The sequence below is a fragment of the Rhamphochromis sp. 'chilingali' genome, assembly GCF_963969265.1.
Source record: "Rhamphochromis sp. 'chilingali' genome assembly, chromosome: 22".
Classification (NCBI taxonomy): Eukaryota; Metazoa; Chordata; class Actinopteri; order Cichliformes; family Cichlidae; genus Rhamphochromis; species Rhamphochromis sp. 'chilingali'.
In genome coordinates, this window is record NC_137950.1 from 12,403,716 (window position 1) to 12,426,504 (window position 22,789).

Sequence of the window (22,789 nt, forward strand, 5' to 3'; positions counted from 1 at the left end):
CTTTGTTTTCTGTTAGACTACTGTGTGACAGATTTCCCCTTCCCCTATTTTTCGTATCTCTTTTTTCAATGTCTTTCATTTTCTTCCCTATTCTCTTACACCATCTTCTCCTTATCCCGTTTGAAACCATTCTCTTTAGTCCAACTTGTGTCCTTCTATACTTTATAATATTGGGGATATTTCTATCATACTCTTGACATTAAAAGGCTTGCCAGAATGGCTTTGCACAACACTTGGAGCATCTGCTGTTTTATGGGGCAGACACCACTTCTCAAAATGCCTCAGGGAACACTGCGCTTCACATTTCTGCCCTGTACAACAAGGCAAGTATGGCAAAAAGATCCCTTATTAAACTATTATTACCATAATGTTTGCTGTTATATCTTCTACAGATGTTAACCGATTCCTTTTCCTCTCTGAATCACCAGGAAAGCTGCGTCCGTGTTCTTCTGTACAGGGGGGCGAATAAGGAGGCGAAGAACAAGCATGGTCAGACCCCGTTTCAGGTAAATGTTTTAAAAAATAATCCAGAGTTTTGAGGAACATGTTTTGCTTTTTTATTATTCTGTCTGCAGAGTGAAATTGCATTTGTAGAGTAGCTTTGACCTGCTGGAACAAATAATATTTCAGTTTGTCTTCGTTGTTTGCAGCTAGCTGTTTTGTCTGGTCATTTTGAACTCGGGGAAATCATCAAAAACCACAAAGACTCTGATATAGGTAAGATTCCCTGGCAACTGTTTCTTCTGCAGGGACTTTCAAACGTCACTTCCCAACACCTGTCTGCCTTGCTCTTTCCCAAATATATAATCCTAACAATGTACCTGTTTTCTCCCTCCCTTTCATCCTGTCACACCTCACATATTCACCTGTACCGTCACACCAAACCTCTGCATCGTGTTATGTCTTTAGTGCCGTTTTTAGAGTCACCAAAGTTTGTTCCAAAGCGAAAAGAAAGTTCCCACACACTGCCCCTCCCTTTGCTTCATTCCCACCCCCTACTGCGTGCTAATAGTGATAACACCATGACCCAGTCTGACCCTCTGGCCCTGCCCAACAAGGCTGCGACCAATCCCAACCCAGGACAGGTACTGTCCAGCATTAGGTGGATGTCCATGTTTTGATCTTTTGTAATAGTAGCTCGCTTGATGATTTCTCATCATCTGAAATGATCAATACTGACGTTCTCCGCGGGGCTGTTTTTTGCAGGGTCATCGCAGGGCCTCAGTGGGTATGAGAAGCTCCAGCAGCCCCAGAACTCGTACCCGTTCGCCCTCCAGAGGGAGAGGAGGCCAAAGTGACACAGAGGAGAGGCACAGGCAGCCACGAGGCAGACAGGGGTAAAGAAGCCTGCTGGGATCTTAATCTGACTAGGTCCTTTCAGGCCATCCAACAGTAGGAAGTCAGTCATCTCCAATTATCTTTAGCTGCATGCAAAGAAATTACTATTTATGTCTCAGATGCATACCTTTTACTATTTGCAATTGCAAGAAGGTCACATTTGTTTATATGTGGTATAAATCGGCGTTTTTGTGTAAACAAAAGAAATTTAGGATACATTCACTTTACCTTAAAAAAGAAGGTTTAAAAATGTAAAAAAGACTTAGTTAAGCACACAAGTTCTTTAAGTTATGGTTAGCAACTATATAAGAAACTAACAATCTCACGATGTGCATATTTACTATTGTCTATATTTACCTCCACTAAAGAGGTTGTGGCTTTGGTAGCATTGCGTGCGTGTCATTTCTTTTTGTCTGTAAACACAATAAAGCGAAACATTTTGCATGACTTATGATAAAACTTTGTAGGGATGTAGAGTGGGGTCCCATTACAATTAATTATAATTTGGCTTACATCCACCAAAGTCTTCAAGGTAGAAAACAAAGCGGATAAAAAGGCTTAAAACTTAGAAACTATCATTCTAATATAATAAATGTGTATTGTCAACATACCAAAAGTAACATATAAAGATTTAAAATATCATGTTACATTTGACCTCCGACCTCTCTTTCAAGGTCAATAAATTGATCTGAAGATCAAAGTGATAATAATGCTATACAGAGCTATTATAAATTATGTGTCTTGCTTTCATTTGTATTGACAACATAGACAAATAGGGATTCTAAATATCACTTTGCTTCAAACTTCTGACCTCTTCCTTCAGGTCAAGTAAGGTCAAAGTTTCATAAAATGTTTTTTATCTTTAAAACTGTGCTTCAAATTCTACTGCCTTTGTTTCTACCAACAACATTTAGGAAAGGATCCTGTTATATGGGGATTCTAAATATCTATCTCTAATCTCTAAAAAAAATATAATAAGTGTACATCCAAATTTCATGTTTCATTTGACCTCTGATTTCATATTTACACTTCACATTATTTCAAGTTGACCTCAAAATGTGTCATATCTTTAAAGAAGGTACTGTCAAGAGAAAGACAATGAGCTCCCAAGTTAGTTAGAATTATTTCTACTATGACCTGAATCACTGAGAACCTACACAGACATACTTTAGTATAATACAAAGTGTCCTTTTGATTTTTATTGCACTAAAAACTACTTAAAGTTTGTTTAAAAAATGAAATGAATAGATACAAAATATAATACCATTCCCTTAAAAGTGAATACTGCCCAGAGAGTGAGCTGTCTTGGCGGAGGTTTGTACTCTTGTTTGATTTGTGTGTTAGAACTAAAAATAAGTGCAGCAGCACCATTAGAACTGAATGTATTTTGCTGGTAACTGACTAGTACTGACCAATATCATAAACTGGTGTTATAATGAGCCCTGCCAGACTGGTGACCTATCCAGGCTGTACCCTGCCTCTCATCCTAAGGCATCTGAGATAGGCTCCAGCATGACCCTGAATTGGATAAGTGGAAGAGGATGGACGGATGGATGGATAATTATTAGATGTGCTTAACCATTCATTCTATTCTACCCTTCCAACATCAGAAATGTTGATCGGGTCAAAGCAGTGACTCAACCACTGGACAAAAATGAAAGAATAAATCCCTGGTGATAAGAAAAAAATAATAGTATTTGATGCATGTGATGTGTCAAATTCTGAAATATAGTGACAGAAATTTATGAAGTTAAATGTTAGACAAACTATATATATAACTAATATCATTAGTTTTGTGCAAAATGAAGGGAAGGAGCTGGTTTTGTTGACTGAAATTGTCAGAAGTTGCTAAATACTAGACGCTGTTGTGTAAATACACCAGCACAGAATAAAATCTTACTGTTGGTATGACAGATTAGCATGACTCAGCTGTCTCTGATGTGGCCTGACAGGCTGTATGTTGTCTCATTTGTTTTTCCACAGTGTGCCACTCAGTCTTATCTCTTGGTTTTCTAATGCACTCACTGCGCTTGTCTTTCTGCAGTGCGACCTCGGCGGGTGGCAGTGGGGGTCAGATGAAGCGCATGTACAGCGCAGTTCCAGGACGAGTGTACGTGGCCACTCGTGCCCACTCTGCCAGTGGAGACCGAGAGCTCTCGCTGAACAAGGGGGACAAAGTCAAAGGTGAGAAAAGCTCAGAATTTTCACATGCTGAACAATTTCTACTCTTCTGAGTAGAAGTAACCAGTGGAATCGTGTCATGTTATTGTTTAGCAGGGCAATATTTGAGTAATTCTTTGTTATATAAATTTCTAGTCATGCTGCTGCGATATAGTTTACTGAATAAAAATTTAGGCGGTTGTTTAGAGGAGATGTAGATGAGAAGGAAAGAGGTTTGCCGAAAAAAGTGAAATGAATAGGATCAGCATCCCAGTTCATCACAACAAAAATGTAAAATATTTCTGTCCTTTTGTCTGTTTCAGTGTTAAGTGTAGGAGAGGGTGGATACTGGGAGGGAACAGTGAAAGGACGCACTGGCTGGTTTCCTTCGGACTGTGTGCAAGAGGTACCAGCTCCCAGCAAAGACAATCGACCAGGTGAGATAAGCACCAAATTGAATGTTCTGGAGACTGATTGTAAAGCTAACATACAGCAGTGCTGTGCCTGATGGGAGAAGACGATTACTCATTCATGTTAAGTATGTCAAAAGGAGGGTTAATAAATCACACACACGCACATATAGTACATGGATTAGTGAAGGGACAAGCTAGAAAACGGGTTGCATATTTCCTTAGGCTGGAATTATCTTTTAAACTGTTGTAACACCCACATGTCACACTCATGTTCAGTAGTTGGTGCTTTCGGTAACGACCAGTGCTACATGCATGTGCAGCAGAGTTATTCACTTGTCTTCTATTTTCACAGCTGCTCACACAAGAAGCAAACCATATGCCACGCTGAGGAGACAAAAACAGGGTGTAAATGCATTTGACTGCTGACGACACAACACTTCAGCACAAAGACAGAGAAGGTGTCATGGCGGTAGCTGAATGTTTGAATTGGACATATGTTTTGCCTGCATGTGCCTTCCTTGCAGAGACGCGCAGCGAGAAAGCCAAGAGGAAGCTCTTCCGTAACGTCACCGTTGGAGCCTACGATGGCACTGATGGCCCCAGGTACAAAGAAAATGCTGCTGTGACTTTCATATTCTGTGCAAAAAGGGTATTAGTCATTGAGTGAGATGGGGTGGAAAGTGTTTTAATCGATCAGGAAATCAAGTCTTAAAATCAAATTGTGGTGTTTAATCTGGATTGCACTATCCTTTTATTCTTGGACGCTACTAGAGTAGCTTTGTTTGATTCAAAGCTCAAAATAATCCATATTTATCCTATTCAGGGTCTTGTTCCAGCACCTCAATTCATCCATTATCTCATCAAACAAGCTCCTTTAAGGCCTTTTTGAGACTTCTATCATTGAGCCAACTTTCTTCTGATTTGCTGCAAAAGAAAGTGGGTGGGTGACACTTTTGTGCTCAGAGCCAGAGCTGTGTGCCTGAGATGACCATATTGGGGTTTTCTGATCTCAATGATCTAATCTAGATCCAAGAGTAGAGAAAAACTTTAGAACACAGAGGAGCAGAGCAGTCTGAAGTCAGAGCTTTTGGCTCATATGGATCACAGCACATATGTTATATGGAAAAAGCGACCTGCAGATTACACCTACAGGAGCTGCTTAGCCATGGAAACCCATGCTACGAAGCTCCGAGGGTAGACTGATGTGCCTATGTTAATGCAAGAGAAGGTCTGACACAGTTAAATGCAGTTACAGCATATGCGTGTCAGCACTCGGTGACCCCGGTCGACAGATTTACACTGCTGTGGTTCTGAAATGCACACTCAAATTCAGCAGACTGTGTGGCCTGGTGTGGCAACACCAATGAAATCACCTGAGTTCAAAGATTAACAGGTGTGGCCTGATGCTGTTGTCCATATTTTGTATGCTGACCTTATTTTTAGATCTTGGGTGATACTTAATGTGAGCATCAGTCATTGTAAGAGTTTATATATGGCAGAAAATAACAAAATGCATAATACGTCCACTTTAAAGTCTAAAGTGCTGTAAATTTCAAGTTGATAGTGTTTATTCTGAGCTGTCCCCAACCTCCCACAAAGTGCATGCTGGTTTTAGGAAATAGAAAAAAAAAATTAATAAAATAATATTAATCTAATCCTGATTGGCTACAGCCTCCGACGTGGCTCTAGTTGTGGATTGCCACTTCAGTGTGGGCAGCAAGCAAACTGTTGCAAGGCAAGACCGTGAGGCCGGTCTAGGTGATTGAAACAGTCATCACAATGCTGTTTTTTAGTTAAAGGGAGGTTCTTATGCGCGAAGCATGTGTGCACACTTGTTCCCCCTGCTGTGTTTAGTGTGTGTGCGTCTGTGTGTGTCAGTTCTCAGCAGTTTTCTGCCGATCCTGAACAGCACTTGTTCTCTATTGTGCTATGTGAACGCGTCAACGCTTAAAAAGAACAAAGAGCAGCGGTGTCATTTTTTAGCCCTGCCCCTTTTTAACTCCACGACACGAATGCGTTTGTCTCTTTCATTCTTCCATCCACATGCTCTTGTTGCTCACATTCACTGAGAGCAATAATGCTGTAATAAAGGAAGAGTTTCTTCTGAAGCAGCAACCTCATCCCTTGGCATCGAAGGTTGTGTGTTGTGAAGCTGCGTATGTTTGCTTAGAGTTGGTGTGCAAGTGAATGTGAAAATGCCTACGTCTCTGAGTGTACATACATCATTCTGCTGATGAGTCATGAGGAGGCTGAAGCACCAAGTGCTGGTTAGATCCCTGGGCTACAGCGAGAAGGACTCACTGGTCCCCCGTCTCGGGGTTTTATAGCTGCTAACGCATTACAGCTGACATTGCCCTTGTGCTGAGCAGATTTCAGTGTCATTCAAAAAAAAAAGGAAAAAAAAGGAGGCATTCGCTTTAATTCAGATGCGCTTGTGTTCCAAATGGAAATAGCAGCCACTGGGGTTACATTACCTATGCTAAGTTGGTTAAGCGTAATTGCAGAGCTGTGGTGAAGTGGTGCTCAATTAAGAGCAAGGTGATCCGGAGCATGTTCTGTCACTGCAGCTGGGCATTTGGGAGAATGTCAATTACTATTTCAGAGAGAGATGGAGAGAGGGAGAGTGTTTGTTAGCCTGTGTGGTGATGACAGCTCGGTTTTAGAGGATAGGAGGGAGTGAGAGCAAAGTTGGCAAATGTGTGCAAGATCAAATCCAGGGTGGGAATCAGCTGTTAGCATATCTGTGATTTACCAGTTAGTGGATGTGAAAATGAAAGCGCTGTCTCTCCCCGGTGTTGCCTCACATTTGTACCCATCCCCCGCATCCCCTCCCCACAAACCCAGAAACCCAGCTCTCCGTCTCCCCCTATTTAAAAACCAAACCCTCTTCTTGCCATCCACCAGCGCACACACACACACACACACACACACACACACACACACACACACACACACACACACACACACACACACACACACACACACACACACAGACAATACATCCTTTCCCTTTTGTGATAGTCACTGGTACTCTCTTCCTCTCTCCCCATCTTTCTTACACATTGTCTTTCTCTTGTCTGAAGTGCACAGGGTGCAGATCATCGCACTCTCTCTCCCTTCTCATCCCCCACCTCTCTCGCTCGCTCTCTCCTCGACTCTCGCGGCTCTCTCCGGCTGAGCTCTCGCTGGAAGACCGGGAGGAGGGAGGCAGGAGGAGGAGGAGGGAGGAGGAGGTGGTGGAGAGCGCGCGAGAGAGGAGGGGGGGACATGGCAATGGGGGGTTGCGGAGAGAGAGATTTCTCTCTCTCCCTCTCTTCTTCGTGGCCGTCACTGGGCCCCAGAAACAGGAGCGTGTGGTTCATTTACAGGTAGCGGCTGTTTCCTCATTCATTGGCTGGCTATGGATGTGAGGAGAGGACAATGGAGAGAGGGGAGAGGTAGATGATGCTATTGAGAGGCCGTGCCTTTTCAAAGACAGACTAATAAGCTGTGTATTCTGTGTGTGTGCCTCTTGGAGCGTGCGTGTGCGAATATGTGCGTGTGCGTCTTAAATCCGTGTTGTTCCTATGCATGTGTATATCTGTGGTACAGAAGTGGCTATTGAATGGAGACTATGCAGCATGTTTATTTCTGTGTCTTCCTCCCGTGCGTTTTTGAACACTGTGTGTGTGTCTGTGTGTGTTTGTGTGTGTGTGTTAGTGCATGAAAGAGAGCACATATTGATGCATTTCAGTCAGACAGTGTGGGTGTATTTCATTCTCTTTGAGTCATGATTTCTGTAAGCAGATATTTTTAATTCACCAGGACTTCCCATACATTTCTGTTGCTTTAAAAACGCCATTGTCACATCCCATATCATTTTTTCAATGTCTCTCACTGTATCATTAGAGACGTGTGGTATTTTTACTGTACTGGGAAAGTCAGTAAATTGAAAGAGTGTTTTTTTTCCCTCTAATGTGGGAAAAGCGGTCATTTCTCTGCATGTTTGTGTGTGTGCGTACTTTTTTCTTGATGTGAGAATGCATGTGACTATATACAATGAATCAAATATATGTGGCTTTCACATATAAGTGTGTATGTCATAGCGCTCGCTGTGGGAGTGTCTCTCCTGCACATTTATCTGTGCGCTTTTCATCTGTCTACCATGTCTCCATCCACGGTGTGCGTGTGTGTGTGTGTGTGACTAAACATCTGTCAAGTGCTTCACTTGTGATGTGTGTGTAATGTCTCCACATAAGCTATGTATTTGCATGTACATTCAGCAGGTGAATGGTTAAAAAAGCTCCCTTTTTTTCTCAGTGATTGTGGATAGAAGAGAGGATGACTCAGGAGGGTACATAATAACTCTAGTCTCTAGTAGGCTTACAGCTTTATTCCAGCCAGTTCACTGAGAGTGTGCCCTGCTAATTAACCAGGGACGTTTGTGCTTTTTATGGTCCTGCTTGGCTGGGCCGTGGTGGACTCTGTAGCAACAGACGAGTTACATAGCTTTGCATACGTAAAGGGAATCAGGTGTGTTACTGTAAGCCAGCAATGCAAATTAGAAACCCCCAAAAGACCAACTGTGGCCGTGCCCCCCCTTCCCCGTTATCCTTATACAAGTAGATGGATGAAGAGCCCGATGGATCTGTCCACCCACTCTGTGTTACTTTGATCCTCAGAGAGGGAAGGCATGATGGAGGACAGGGTGAGAGAAAAAGGAATGAGGTGTGAGGAGCAGATGGCTGGAAGGCGGCTGAGCGTTGGCGAAACAGTAACATTGATGGAGAACACACAAGGGATGGACCTCACTAGGGGAAACTAGCGATCGTCTGTTCAGTGCTAAAGTTACAGCTTCATGTCAAAGTCTGGATCCTCGGGCCCGTCAGCCAATGCTCATGAGTCCACTGAACCCGGGTTGCGCAGGCACAGGCAAAACATTGTTTGCGGGGTTATATGCATAAGAACCGAGTACTGAGAACTCGCCAGACATAAAAAAAAACACACACACACACAAAAAACCCCCACCACATCTGCTGCCTAAAACCTAAAAAATATTTTACATTTTGTCCCTTTTTCATGGTAAATTATTTTTCATACGTCCCTTGTGAAGGCAGAGTTAGTGTGCAACCTTGTAGCCAAAAAAATCCTACCTCTACTCAGTACTTATCACGTACTTATCATGAAATAAATAGACAGTTTATTTTAACTTCCCATTTAAAAGAAGGATGAACGAAACAGCTTATTTCCAGGAAAAAACAAATTCTGTCCTTGAGCCTACCCGGAGCAGTTTTAGTGTATGTTTTGGCAGTCGAGCTATCACTATAAATAAGGACGATTCTTCAACCAGGCTACACTTCCTGTTCTCTCACTGTTCTGCCATTTTTTTTTCTTTGGGAAATCAAATCCTTTGATTTGATTTCCGTTGGAGTGTCAGTTTGAGTTAACTCAAGCAGCACAAACTAACACAAAAAATGAGCTGCCTGTGAAAGAAATATCTGGAATTCCTCTTTAATCATACAACTCTGCTCGAGCCCCGGGCTATCTAGCAGGGGCAGGGTGAATTGACATTGTTAGAAAGTCAAGTCCAGAAATGACTCATGAGATGTGGCTGTGTGTGGCAGTGTGGAGTCCATTTAACTGGCCCTGTATTAGAGAAAGTGTTGTAAAGCAGCCTGGCCAAAACGTCCCAGACATGGTAATAGAATAATGAAGGAGCTTGCTGAGCCACTACTCAAGCCGTCTCATAATAAGATTGCATCGCCAAAGCCTGTGATCAATGTTTCTATGTTCTCGGACTGTAGTCTTTGAGCAAGAGGAGCTGTTTGTGATGGTGGGGGGTGGATTAGAGGCCCGTCTGACTTCTTGTACATAATTTGAAGTGTCATGTATGACCGGTAGTGGTTGCGCAGGAGTCGGTGAAGCAGTATCCTTGCAAAAGCTGCCAGAGGCGGTGAAAGCTAATGCAGCGATTTGGGTGCATTTGGAAGTTTCCATTATCAGTGGATGTGCACATTTTTCTAATGTGCTGTTCCCCCCGGCCCAGTGCTTGTCAGCTCTAGCTGGATTACTCCATAGTATGGAATGTCATCTCATATACAATTCCTCCCATTGTGACACTAACTGTATCCCCCCCCATCAACCCTCTTTTGTGTACCAAAGCTTTTTGTATGACATCCACAAGCCCAAGTATCTTTTGCTGCAGTGTGATTTCAGAATGTGTTGCAGTATAGCTGTTTTCCACATTTAGAAGATGCATTAATTGCATGACCGTAACACTTTTCTTCTACTAGACAATCATATCTTCATCTCCAACTCTCTCTTTTTTATTCACCCCTTCCTTCATTTCATATACCCGTTCTCTACTTTTTCCAAGTGACTACATCATTAAGGAAAAGACTGTGCTCCTACAGAAGAAAGACAATGAGGGCTTTGGGTTTGTACTCAGGGGAGCCAAAGGTGAGCGTCTTCTCAAAGTTCATCACGTATTGCCAAAGATTTCTAAGTCTTGTTAGCTATTTACTGCATAATGATCAAATCCATGCTCCTGTTGTGGTGAACCTCTTGTCTTGTTATCATCTACAGCTCAGACTCCCATAGAGGAGTTCACTCCAACGCCAGCATTCCCCGCGCTGCAGTACCTGGAGTCTGTTGATGAGGGGGGCGTGGCGTGGAGAGCGGGCCTGAGGATGGGGGACTTCCTCATCGAGGTAACCGGCATGCTAACTGAAGCTTTACTTTTACTTTCAATTCAAGACCTATGAAGAAGAAAGTAGTTTTGTAAAACAGAAACTGGGGTCATATGTTCATGTATTATGCAACAAACATAGGAAGCTGCAGGAAACACGTTACAACACGTTACACGTTACAACAAACACGTTACAGCATTAGCATTTTTTCTTTTAAAAATGCTAGTGCTTTCTTCACTTGCTGTTCAGTGATTGTATGTCCTTTAATAACAGCAAAAATAGACAATAAAGACAACAGAGAATGGACAGGGTAAAGACATTTGTGTGCACTAAAAATATGTGCAGGATATGATGCATTGATGCGATTATTTCTATACTTCTCCTAAATATATAATTTGCATTTTAGTTATGGTCATTTGGAGGCTGCTGTGCTTGTAGTTGCTGCAACTCTCTGGCCTTTAAGAGTTCCTGTATGTTCCCTTAAAACCCTGGCACTAAAAATGGTGATTGTCAAACCTTTGTTACAGCTGACAGAAGCTGTTCATTACTATTCAACCTAATATGAGTCACTTATATAGCTGCCCAAGCTTTTGTAACTGTTATTAAGTTGCAGCTTGACTTGCTGGTGCACCTGCCCAGAAACCAGTAAGATTTATGTTTTAAACCACACAAGAAACCCAAATTGTTAAAGTGAACCACTGGGTAAGAGGAGACAATGCCTAAAGTGTGCACTCCAAACTGTCTCAGGTTTTTCATCCACTCTGTGCGACTAGAGTGGATTTTTCATTTTGTTCTGTGTTTTTCTGGCAGGTGAACGGTCAGAATGTGGTGAAGGTTGGTCATCGGCAGGTTGTCAACATGATCCGGCAGGGCGGCAACAGTCTCATGGTGAAAGTTGTCATGGTTGCTCGAAACCCTGAGCTGGAGGACACGGCTCGAAAGCGAGGTACTAGTCAGATTTTCGTCTTACGCCATTTGAATTCTGTGTTTATCATGTGATGATTAAGCTGATTGCATGTTTACGTCAACCTGAAAGCCTGTTGCAATGGGTTGTATACAAGAATTCTAAACATTAAATCTGCATTTGGCTGGCTTCCCTTGGCAGCCCCACAGCAGACAAAAAGACTGACTCCTCCTGCCATTGCCCTGCGCTCCAAGTCAATGACATCAGAGCTGGAAGATATGGGTAAGACGAAAGAAGGGACAAAGCGCAAAAGCATGAGTTCTGGGGGTCACATTGAAAAGGCTTCTTCTGGGGTGGGTTAGCAGTTTTTCTGCAGGAGGATGGTTTAGTACTGTGGTACTATTAAGGAAACACAGCATTAAATATTAACCAAGTTGATGCAGAAAGCCAAGAAAATTATCCAGAGTGGTGCATTTTTTTTCACTAGCAACAGCTTCATGGGAAGAAGTCTTTTGATTCATTTGCACTTATGATGTTAGCCATGAAGAGGAAAGGTGGCAATTAAACAGTGAGGTTAAGCGATACAAAAGCAGCGGCATGTTGTAAAAATGATGCATTTAAAATGTCATTTGTCACAAACAGCTCTGTTTTCTCTCTTCTTTTCAAACCAAATGTGCTGCATGCAGTGGACAAAGGTGGGAGAATCACAGATTTGTGTGCTCTCATGATCATTTCTGTCCCCATCAACATCCCTATCATCACATCAGCATTCACACCATCACATGTGTCTGAGTATGTACTTCATCTCTTCATCTGCTTTATACACTTTGCAGAAGTTCTAGTCACACCTAATTTCTCTTTCCCCAATTACGCGTGCAACAGCTGCCTCTCCGTGGAAAAAGAAAGCAGGTGAGTATCAGTGTTATCATCACCCCTATCAGCCTCTGAGCTTTAATTAAAAATCAGTCAGTTTGATGTCTTTTTTGCTTATTTTTCCAGAGTACGAGTCCTCTCAGGGTCCTGATAAGAAGAGGACCGTCTATCAGATGGCTTTAAGTAAGAAATCACTCTCACTGCTCTTGTGATACTGTAAGAAGGTGTTTAGATACGTTAAAGGTACAGTGCATAGTTTTTTGAGGTTATTTGGTATGTGATTATGACTTCCAGCAAACTGATATAGCTGCATCATAAACTGCTCATACAGGCAGAGTCCATCTTGTATTCAGTGGCTGAGAAATACAGTTGCTCTTTCAAACTATATATGACCATTTAACATCTGCTCATGTATACTTTTATCATCATTTTTCGTATTGTCTTTCTCCACCTCCTGCACCACGGGTCTCTCCTCCCTCATATCAAACCTAATCATCTGGATTGAAGTCACATGGAAATGTGCATAAACCTGCTTATCTATTCCCAGTAGTGTTGCAGTCACTTGTTGTCACCAGATTAGATATGTGAACCTCCCATCTCAGGGCTGCTGACAATGAGCCAGCTATACAACAGCAGCTCTGCTAACGTTATGCCAGCTAATGTTGGGCTGGAGTGTCCTAAAAAATATTTAGTAAAAAAGTTTGATTACGTTACACAAAATGTATGATAGTTTATTTGATAAGTGTCCAACAGCATTAGATCCACTTCAAAGGAAGTTTCACTAACACTAGATAACAGCAGCTCGCTGTCACTGGTCAGAAGTGACCATCACTGACTCATCAGACTCATTTCATAAAGCTTTACAGCCTCATCCTGAGAAAATAGATATGGACACATATTAATGACTGAGGTAACCAGTGGACTGATAGCCTTCATTCACTAGAGAAGAGTTGTTGTCCCACAGTGCCATCGTAGCTGGGGTTGTGCTAGAGGTGAAATTTTACACACTGTACCTTTAAGGAGAGAGGAGTAGGATCACTGAAATCTTCCTTTAGCTTCTTTATTTATGGCTCTTCCACTACTCCTCTCTTTCCTTATGCCCTGACTTACGCCTTGTGTCTTATGCCCTCTGCTCTGTCTGTGTTTTAGATAAACTGGATGAAATCTTGGCTGCCGCTCAACACACCATGACATCAGACAACCAGGGCCAGAGAGGTCATGGAGGCAAGAGGGACCGAAGCAAGAGTATTGTTCCCAATGTGTCCAAGGAGGTACTGTTGGGAATTGTGAGGAAATTGTCCTAGTTGAGGTCATTCCTGTAGCACATACATGTCAACAAGTTATTAAAGGGGGCCTTTAATGCTCATTTTGACCTTTGTTTTTTTTATCCTTTTGGTTATTCCTGGATTATACTAACATTGCTCTGCATGCATCACAGTTCATAAAAGAAAATCCTTTTCTTATACCAAGCTATTCCTATTGCCTCAATTGGACCCCACCCCTTTTAATTCTTTCTGGCACAAAATCAAAGATTTAACAAGATGCTAGAAATATTCCTCAGACGTTCTTCTGATGACCTCTGTTGGGTTACGTTTGCGTTTGTATCGTTTCAAAGCACTTCTCATCTGACTTGTGACATCAACAAGGCATTTTTTGCCCAGAGAAGTGCCACTCACTGGTTATTTTCTCTCACTTAAATCTCCTTTCTTCTCCATTCTGATGCCCAGTTTGACCTTCAGCAGGTTGTCTGGATCATGTCCATGTGCTTAAATGCACTAAGTTGCTGCAATGTGAATGGCTTGAACTCACGTTAAGGAGCAATTTTGAATATAATCACCCGTCCTTTCTTTATATTTTGCTTCTAAGGAGATAGGCTTTTTTGTCATTTTTCATCATTTTTAATGAGAGGAACGGATTTTGAATCGTATCTTTGTGCATTTTGTTACTAACACACTTTGCTAAATTAACATATGCTCCCATTTGTTATGAATTAGCTATGAAAACTGTTTGGGGGTTTTTTTGTTTGTTTTTTTTAAAAGAAGCGTGTCCTTAAAAAATTTAAAGAAACTGGACAAGTGGAGGACAAACAAAACTATCTACTGCACATGAGCAGTATCTAAAGCCCCTTTTCCGTTAGTACCTATTTGGATCAACTCGCCATAGCTCGCCATGACTCAGCTCAGATCAACTGGTTTTCCATTACAATTGAGTACTACCTAATGTGCATGGACGTTGTCATAGCAACGCATCTGAGCATCCCATGATGTAATTAATATGCGACACGAACACTACAACAAGGGTGGATGTCAAGGTAAAATATACCTGCTGAAAACTGTGGCGAGTCGATCCGAGGAGGTACTAATGGAAATGGGGCTTTAAAGTCACCTAGGAGATGCATCTGGACCTTTAATGGTTCCATCTACTGTTTGCTGATCATCAGAAATGGTCTCAAGTTTTGAGGAAGGCAAATACAGAGAAAAGTTTGTGTGTTATGAATCCAAAATTGAAAATTCTGATTCAGTATGTATGGAGGAGATCAGGGAGGGGTACAACAGTGAGTGTCTACAATGAAGCCTCTGTTAGGATTTGGGGCTTTAGTGTTGTCTTGTCAAAATCAATGAAATTATGAATGCAGAAAAGTACCATCAGATTTTTCAGAATACCATCTGGAAAGCATCTGATTGCCAATTGCTTCATTTTTCAACATGAAAATGGGCCCAAACATACTGTCAATGCATACCTGGATAGGAAAACAAACTATAGAACACACTCAGTCATGCATTGGATTCAGATGATCCCACAAGAAACCTTGAAAGAGATTGGAACAAAAAGTACCCAGCATCCAAAGAAGAGTTGTGAATGTCTTTTAAAAGCCTGGAGAACTATTCCTGAAGACTACTTAAAGAAATAACAAAAAAGCTGTTGAATACTGTGTTGGAGAACAAAGCTAATCATACTAAATGATCTTTCAAACTCATTAGAATTGTAGAAACTGTTTTCGCCTTCTTTACTGTATTTCCATCTATCGATTTATTTATTTAAATATATATAACTATACACACACACACACACACACACACACACACACACACACACACACACACACACACACACACACACACACACACACACACACGCAAACAATTACTCAACAGCTATTTCACCCTCTCAGATCTTCTCCACTGCTTTAGCACATACAGTATTTAGTCATGGAGGTGACTAATACCAACAAAAATAATTCAAATCTCTAAACCAACTTGGTCTTTAGCTCTGGGTGTTCTCCTGCCCTCGCTGCACTTTAGAGAAAATGATTGACTATTGACCACCCACTCCAAAACATTTGTTTAGTGTGAGTCAGATTATGTCCATTCATCTATACTCTGCTGCCTAATGTACTGTTACTCAGACTTATTGTTTTTTATGTATTGGATTATTCTGTATATATCTACTCAACAACAGCCAACATCAGTTTTATTTGATTATATCTAAATTACTGTTGCATTTCTTCTCTTTATAAACCTCCTTCATTTTAAATTCTCATTCATTCTCTTTTACTTACTTTTCTTTCTTTTTTTTTGGTACCTGAAGCAACCATATGATCAGCAGTCATCACTGGCAATGGTACAAGCTGGACCTGGTTTTGACTACAACCAAGCTCATTTTCAACCAGGCCACGGTCCCCAGCATGCAGTCATGATGCGTCAAAAATCTATTGGTAATGTCAGTTCTTCTTATGAGATATCTGCCAGCTCAGTACAGCTTCTTCTTGTAAATGTTTCTAAATGTGTGTGACCTTCTTCTTAGGTGTAACAGAGGAGGAAAGGCAGTACCTTCACCCACCTGCTATGAAGTTAGCTCGCAGCCTGTCTGTGCCTGGACCAGAAGAAATCCCCCCACCACCAAACACATCTGCTCCAGAGCCACCTTTGTCTGCAGGCCCTCATCCGGGTAGAGGACCTGCCATGCCAATCCCTCCTGTATCTCAACCTCACTACCAGCTCCACTCTCAGCCAGGGCATCCTTCCCAAGCTGGCTGGGAAAGGGCAGGACCAGGTGTAATGAACCAGCAGGTCATGGTTCCCACCCTTCGGAGGCAGTCAGAAGGACTGTGCATCAGAGAGCCAGAGGCGCCCAGGAGAGGTGGTGGCAAGATGGGAGGATTAAGGAGAGGCTACAGCAGTGCTACACCCCCAACAAGTGCTAAGCCTAAGGCCCAACAACAAGCACCCCAGCATCAACCACCTGTGTCCAACCGGGATCAGAGTGGAGGAGTTGGCAGAGGGGTGGCAAAGAGGGGAGGTCGGGGAGCTTTGATGAAACAGTCAAAAGTGGAAGATGGTCTGAGACAGCATCGAGGAAAAGGAGGTGCAACCAAAGAGAAGAGCTCTATCCCCATTCCCACCATCATTGTCAAAGCGCCCTCCACCAGTAGCAGTGGTCGAAGCAGCCAGGGTAGCAGCATGGAGGCTGAGCCCTCCCAAGATGTGGAAGACCAAACCTCTGGAGAGGCAACCCCAGACAGCCCTAATACTAGCCTACCCTCACCACTCACCTCTGTGCCACCTCAACCTCCAACATCGACTTCTTTGCCTTCATCAACTGTTGCCCCTTTGGTTTCCTCACAGCAAAACCTAGAAAACTTGGATTATAGTTCAGCATTTGGTACAACATTTGCGGGTGGAGGAGCACGCAGGGAAAGGGAACGCTTTCGAGATATGAGGAGAAAGAGTGCTTCTTTCTTCCTCTCATCAGAGGAGGACATCCAAGTGGAAGCAGGATGTGGAGCTGGAGAGGGAGGAGGAATACAAGGGGTACGAATTCAGCCTTTACAGGGCTCACAAATGGAAGTGCCCACCCCTCGGCTTCGGCCTTCCAAGTCTATAGATGAAGGCATGTTTTCTGGAGACAACTACGTCAGCTATTCCAGCAGCATGCCCCCAGCTTTTGGCCTGCCTGAGTATTCTTCCCCTGTCCTCAATCAGGACGGCCAGCCTAAGTCAGCTCCCTCAATGTATGGAACCCAGCCTGCCACTACCTTCATTCACCCACTTACTGGGAAGGTTCTGGACCCCTCATCCCCTCTGGGATTGGCCCTGGCTGCAAGAGAGCGGGCTCTAAAAGATGATCGCAGGACACGACGAGAGGACAGACATTTTGGCCGGCAACTTTCCACAGTAGGAGCCTTCCCCACCCCTGTTCAGACTCCAACGCCTTCTCTTTTTGCAACGCCAACGCAGTCGGCCTACACTTCTCCAGTATCTCTCCACCTAAGTTCCCCAACCACTACCACCTCTCCTGCATCTCTGAGCCGGCCACAATCACCAAGGATATTACGTTTGGGGGGGGCAGGTGGGGAGCGTGTGGAAAGAGAAAAGGAGGGAGGACCCAGGGAAGGTCTTAGAGTTCGCTTCTCTGAAGACAGAAACAGCCAATATTCAACCCAGTACTACCCACAAAGTCCCAGGGAGCGAGAAAAGGAGATGTATGACAGCAGGCCTGCTCCACCCATACAGCCTCCTCCCCCACCAACTCAACCTGCCCCCCGCAGACCTTCCTTCCTTCAGATGGAAAGCACTCCCAACACCAGCTACATTCCTCAGTATACTGTCCCCACAGCCCCTTCACAAGCACACGAAGCAATGGAAGAAGCTAGGGCGGGAGCAGGTGGAAATTTAGGACTCATGGTTTTGCCTCCACCAGCTCCATCAATAGACGTAGACGATGAGTTTGTCTTCGCAGATCCCTTGCCCCCTCCTTTGCAGTTTGCTAATGGTAAGAATGAGAGGGTCCGGGAATTTTCACAACATCGTCAACACCAGGGTCAGCATTCTGTTTCTGCTGCTCCACCCGCCCCACCTCCTCCCCCATCCCCCAAGACCTCAAATCCTCCCCAACCCACTTCACAGGGTGGCGACTCCGCTACCTCCAGCCTTACTTCCTATGACAGTGAAGTGGCCAACCTCACGCAGTCAGCTCTCTCTCCATCTTATCCATCCCCACAGATCTTTCCCTCTGCCTCCACCTCCATTACCACCACCACCACCACCTCTGCTGCTTCTCTGCCTCCTACATCGCTGCACAGACCCCAGCCCATGTCCCATTCCCACACCTATTACAGCAGCTCTAACGACCCCTCAATAGGTATTCATACCCCAGCACAGGACAGAGGCACTGCCACCCTCACCACTACCATGACCTATGCTACCACGACCATGACTGCAACTGCTGCTGCCACCACCACCACAACTTCTCCAGCATCCTCTGACTACAGTATGACTATGGCTGGGCCCAAGGCTGGCTTCACCACAGGGGGAAAAGCATCTGACCACACTCATCAGACTACTATTATACACAAGAGCGGAGACTGGCAAGAAGCTGTGGTGGATTCTGGAATTGAAGAGCTGGACAGTCACAGTAGCAGTGACCACCATTTAGAAATGCTGGGACTCTGTGGGCTAAGAGGAGAGAGAGGAGGGGTTGGAGGAGATGGGCGAGGAGGAGAGGGAGAGAAAATCAGTGAACATCAGGATCCTTGCACAACCTACTCAGGTGGGCAAACATTTGAGGTGCACAGCGCCAAATTGGCAAATCCCGTGTTTCCGAAGATGACTCATTACAAGGAGGGTGGAGGGAGGGGCCCATCTGTAGCACTACGTAGGCAGAACAGCACCAATCCCGCTCCTTTGCAGTTACACAGACAAAACAACCCAGAAGACACCGGTATAGATGGAGGATTTTCAGATGAAAGGAAGCACAAGCAGAGTCGATCCAAGATGGAAGACGGCTTCAGCTCTGCCCTGGCTGCCTGCTTAGAGAGGCCCATGGACACTCGATCAGTGGGCTGGAGTGACCTTGGAGAACACGAGCAAGCTGGAGTCCAGAGAGGCGTTTTGGTTTTGGATGGCCGCAGAATTCACTCACCTCTCTCAGGTGTGAAAGCCAGCATCATCAATGAACTAAGCTCCAAGCTACAGCAGATGAGCAGCATGAAGAGCATGGATGAGTGGAGCCACACTCCAAAGTCTCCCACCATGCATAGGTTTGCTGATCTTCTTGATATTATAACTAAATGAAAGATATTTGATAGTGTGAATTACATTTTACAGGATAATTCTATTTGTCTTTTAGGTATTCAGCGGATTACAGTGATGCTTTTCATAGCCCTCCCACTGGACGCTCGACCTCACCGCTGCCCACTTCCTCCCCACAGCATCGTCAGACCCTGACCCCAAACCTCTCGGCAACACCTTCTGTCTCGCCCTCCCCTCAAGTCCCAGTTCAGCGCAACTGGACCCGATCCCCTTCTCCACAAATGCCCTCGTCCCCAGTTCATTCACATCCTCCCCATTCTCCAACCTACTGCCCATACCCAACATCACCTAAGCACAGGTCCAAGATGCGTAGACAGACTTTTGATTTTCCATGCAGTCCTACTAAAGAGATGCGGTCTTCAGTTGCTCGACGTCGGGCTCCCAGTCCTCTTATCTATAACACTGAACAGCAAAGCCCCACCCCTCCCAGACCCTCCTCTCTCCCAATCCTTCCAAGCACACCCGTCTACAGCAACCCATTTGAGTTTCCCGGGCCCCTTACTCCTCCTTCTCCTGGCATCCCTCTAGGAGATGCCTACAAAGCTTCAACTCCTCCACTGTTTTCTCCATCTGGTGTGCCAAGTCCAAATCCCTTGCTTGTCTCCCGTTCACTCTCCCCCACTCATTTTCTCTCTGGAGCCTCTTCCCCCATGCATTTACCACCTAGCCCTTCCTGTCTCAACTATCCCCATCTCAATCCTCCTCCTCCAACTAAACCATTTGCCATCAAACCCCTACCCTACTGGACCAAGTATGACGTGGCCGACTGGCTGGCTTATCTGAATCTGGGTGAACACAGAGAGCGTTTTATAGACAATGAGATAGATGGATCACATCTGCCTTCACTCACCAAGGATGACTTCTTGGATCTAGGAGTGACACGTGTGGGGCATCGAATGAACATCGAGAGGGCACTGAAGAAACTCACTGACAGGTGAGGGAGGACTAATAGACTCTGGAAAACAGAGAGGCAACGAGGTCAAAAAGGAGCACTGGATGATGAAGGAAAGTCAAAGAGTCTCATTACTTCCATGCAAGTTAGCTCAACCATCCCCTTCCTTCATTAGAGGCATATAAATTGATAAGGTCATCGCATCTTCTCTCCATTCCCTTCTCTTTCACTTTAGTAACTTAGTCATATCAACCTTAGTCGTTCCATCTTTTTTAAGTTTCCACCCATTCTTATTCTTTGATTTGGCCTCCTTTTCTTCCCAGGCGGCTCTCTTCTCCTTTGCATGTCAGTACTCCTCCCCGAGACACAGACTGAGAGAATGAAGGTGTGATTCAAAGATGAAAAAGAGGGAAAGAAATGAAATGACAAAGATCATCAGTAACAGAAGATTTGCAAGAGAAGAACAGTGGACAACAACAGCTTGCGTTGAACTTGTTCGAATCCATGGATATGTGGGGAAACATGTTGTCTTGCACATTTGTTTTAGAGCACTGGATGGAAATTTGTAGAACTATTGGTCAAAAGAGGTGATGAAGAAAATAAGAATTTCTACAGATAATGCTTTTCATCTGAAAATATACTTTAAAACTTTTGATGGACAGGCATTTAATTAACACATCGTTTTGTGCTGTAAAAGAATAAACACACATACGTACTTGCACTCATATTCTCACACACACTGACAGATGGATTCTCACACCATCTGCTGCTTTGCAGCAATGAGAAAACTTGAGTCTGAGTTCAAAGAAAAAGTTGCAAAGTTGCTGCTTAAAGGGTGAAGCCCAATTAAATGTTACTGATTATGTCTGAGCCAGAAACTCTTGTAAAAGCAGAGGGCCATATCCTAACATCAGTTTTGTAGCTTTAAGCAGATCAGAGTATCGATGGCTGCGAGTACTGGAGCCAAAGTCAGAATGTGGGAGAAAGGCTTTTTTTTGTAAATGATGATAGAAGAAAAGCTAAACAACCACAGTACTGTTTTATATATTTGCCATTTTCCCCCAAAGGTTGCCCCAGTATGCTTTGTATGTATGTACTTTGCAAGCGCTAAATATATCTTCCATGTTAAACTGAATTCACTATTAGTAGAAACCATTTGTTTTGTACTAAGTGCTGATTGCAATCATTCATTTCAAACTGGTCAGGGTATTTCTAAACGTTGGAATCAAAGTTGTGAAAAACGAGGACAGAAATTTGAAAAACTGTTGTTGTTAAATTAATCTTTTTATTGTTGTCTTGATTATTCTGCAGAAAGGAAATGGCATATTAGAAATGAAATGTTTAGCATGTCATTTCAAACCATTTTTCTTAGACTTTCTTGGTGTTTACTGGCCATAGCACAGGTCAAAGGGTGGCTCCATCCTCTACCATGCCATAATGTTGAACGCCCTCTCTCTCACACAGCAGGTGCAGTGATCAAAAAGGGCTTTTTACTGCTTTTGTCTGCCTGACTTCCTCAACCTTAAGCCTCTGTGAGTCTGTGTGTGTCTGATTTTGTGCGTGTGTGTCCATCTGCCTGCGTTGGTAGTCAAATGCTTTGCCCCCTGAGCCCCTTTCTTTCTCTAATGCCTTTTTCAAAATGTATTTATAATGCTCAGACAGCATTGTTTATCTTTTCTCACCAGATGACAATCCAAATGTTTCACTGTTCCACACACATTACCCCTCAGAAAGAAAAGCTCTGACTCACTTTTAAAAGGGATTTTTCTGCGATAAACTTAAAATACTATGAGTGTTGCATAGAGGTGAACATGAACATCCTGGATTTTGTTTTTAACGTGCCAGTTTAGCCATTTGCAGTAAAATCAACTGTAAGGCAAAAACACATCATTTATAGCTCTGTATGTAATGATGATGATGGCAACGACAAAGATAACATATAAAAATATAGTATAATGAAGATTATAATATTAAGTATGTAAACATTTTAAGAATCTCCGTCTTCCAAATAGTGTGGGCAAAATTCTTTGAAGCTTTGTTTTGTTTATGGTTCATTTTGGGTTTTCTGTAAATGCTTTCTATACTGCTCGCCCTGTGGTGACCCCTGTGAAGCTGACACGTTAGTATACTGCATATTTTCTACATGTGAGTTTAAAATTACGGCTCTGTATTCTTATGACGAGTTGCTATCACATTATGGTCGAAAAGGAGAAAGGATTGAGCAGTAGTGTAGAAAGCATTACATACTATGATTTAAAAGAGCATTTTAGGTCTAGTGAAATGCATAACGACTATGACTACATACAGTTTGAGCATAAGTATGCAGAGATAAAAGGTATATATAAATATATAAATATATATATATAATTTTTGTTTTAAATAAAATACAGTATACTGGTAAACAACATGATAGAGGTACAACTAAGGTGTTGAAATAAATGCTAAAATAA

General features: G+C 43.3%; 1 protein-coding gene across 1 annotated transcript in view; it reads left to right on the forward strand.

The window, feature by feature from the left end:
• Window positions 1-22,749, forward strand: part of LOC308390329 (SH3 and multiple ankyrin repeat domains protein 1-like) — a 31,296-nt gene extending 8,547 nt beyond the window's left edge. The window contains exons 8-25 of the mRNA XM_080872223.1: window positions 207-323; window positions 429-506; window positions 651-717; window positions 910-1,085; window positions 1,207-1,337; window positions 3,383-3,522; window positions 3,822-3,935; window positions 4,436-4,514; window positions 10,267-10,349; window positions 10,476-10,600; window positions 11,390-11,525; window positions 11,685-11,765; window positions 12,366-12,392; window positions 12,483-12,539; window positions 13,506-13,627; window positions 15,945-16,071; window positions 16,161-19,395; window positions 19,485-22,749. Coding sequence (XP_080728349.1) covers window positions 207-323; window positions 429-506; window positions 651-717; window positions 910-1,085; window positions 1,207-1,337; window positions 3,383-3,522; window positions 3,822-3,935; window positions 4,436-4,514; window positions 10,267-10,349; window positions 10,476-10,600; window positions 11,390-11,525; window positions 11,685-11,765; window positions 12,366-12,392; window positions 12,483-12,539; window positions 13,506-13,627; window positions 15,945-16,071; window positions 16,161-19,395; window positions 19,485-20,385 — 5,796 coding nt within the window. The 3' untranslated portion in view covers window positions 20,386-22,749. The remainder of the gene's footprint in view (window positions 1-206; window positions 324-428; window positions 507-650; window positions 718-909; window positions 1,086-1,206; window positions 1,338-3,382; window positions 3,523-3,821; window positions 3,936-4,435; window positions 4,515-10,266; window positions 10,350-10,475; window positions 10,601-11,389; window positions 11,526-11,684; window positions 11,766-12,365; window positions 12,393-12,482; window positions 12,540-13,505; window positions 13,628-15,944; window positions 16,072-16,160; window positions 19,396-19,484) is intronic.
• Window positions 22,750-22,789: the final 40 nt, after the last annotated feature.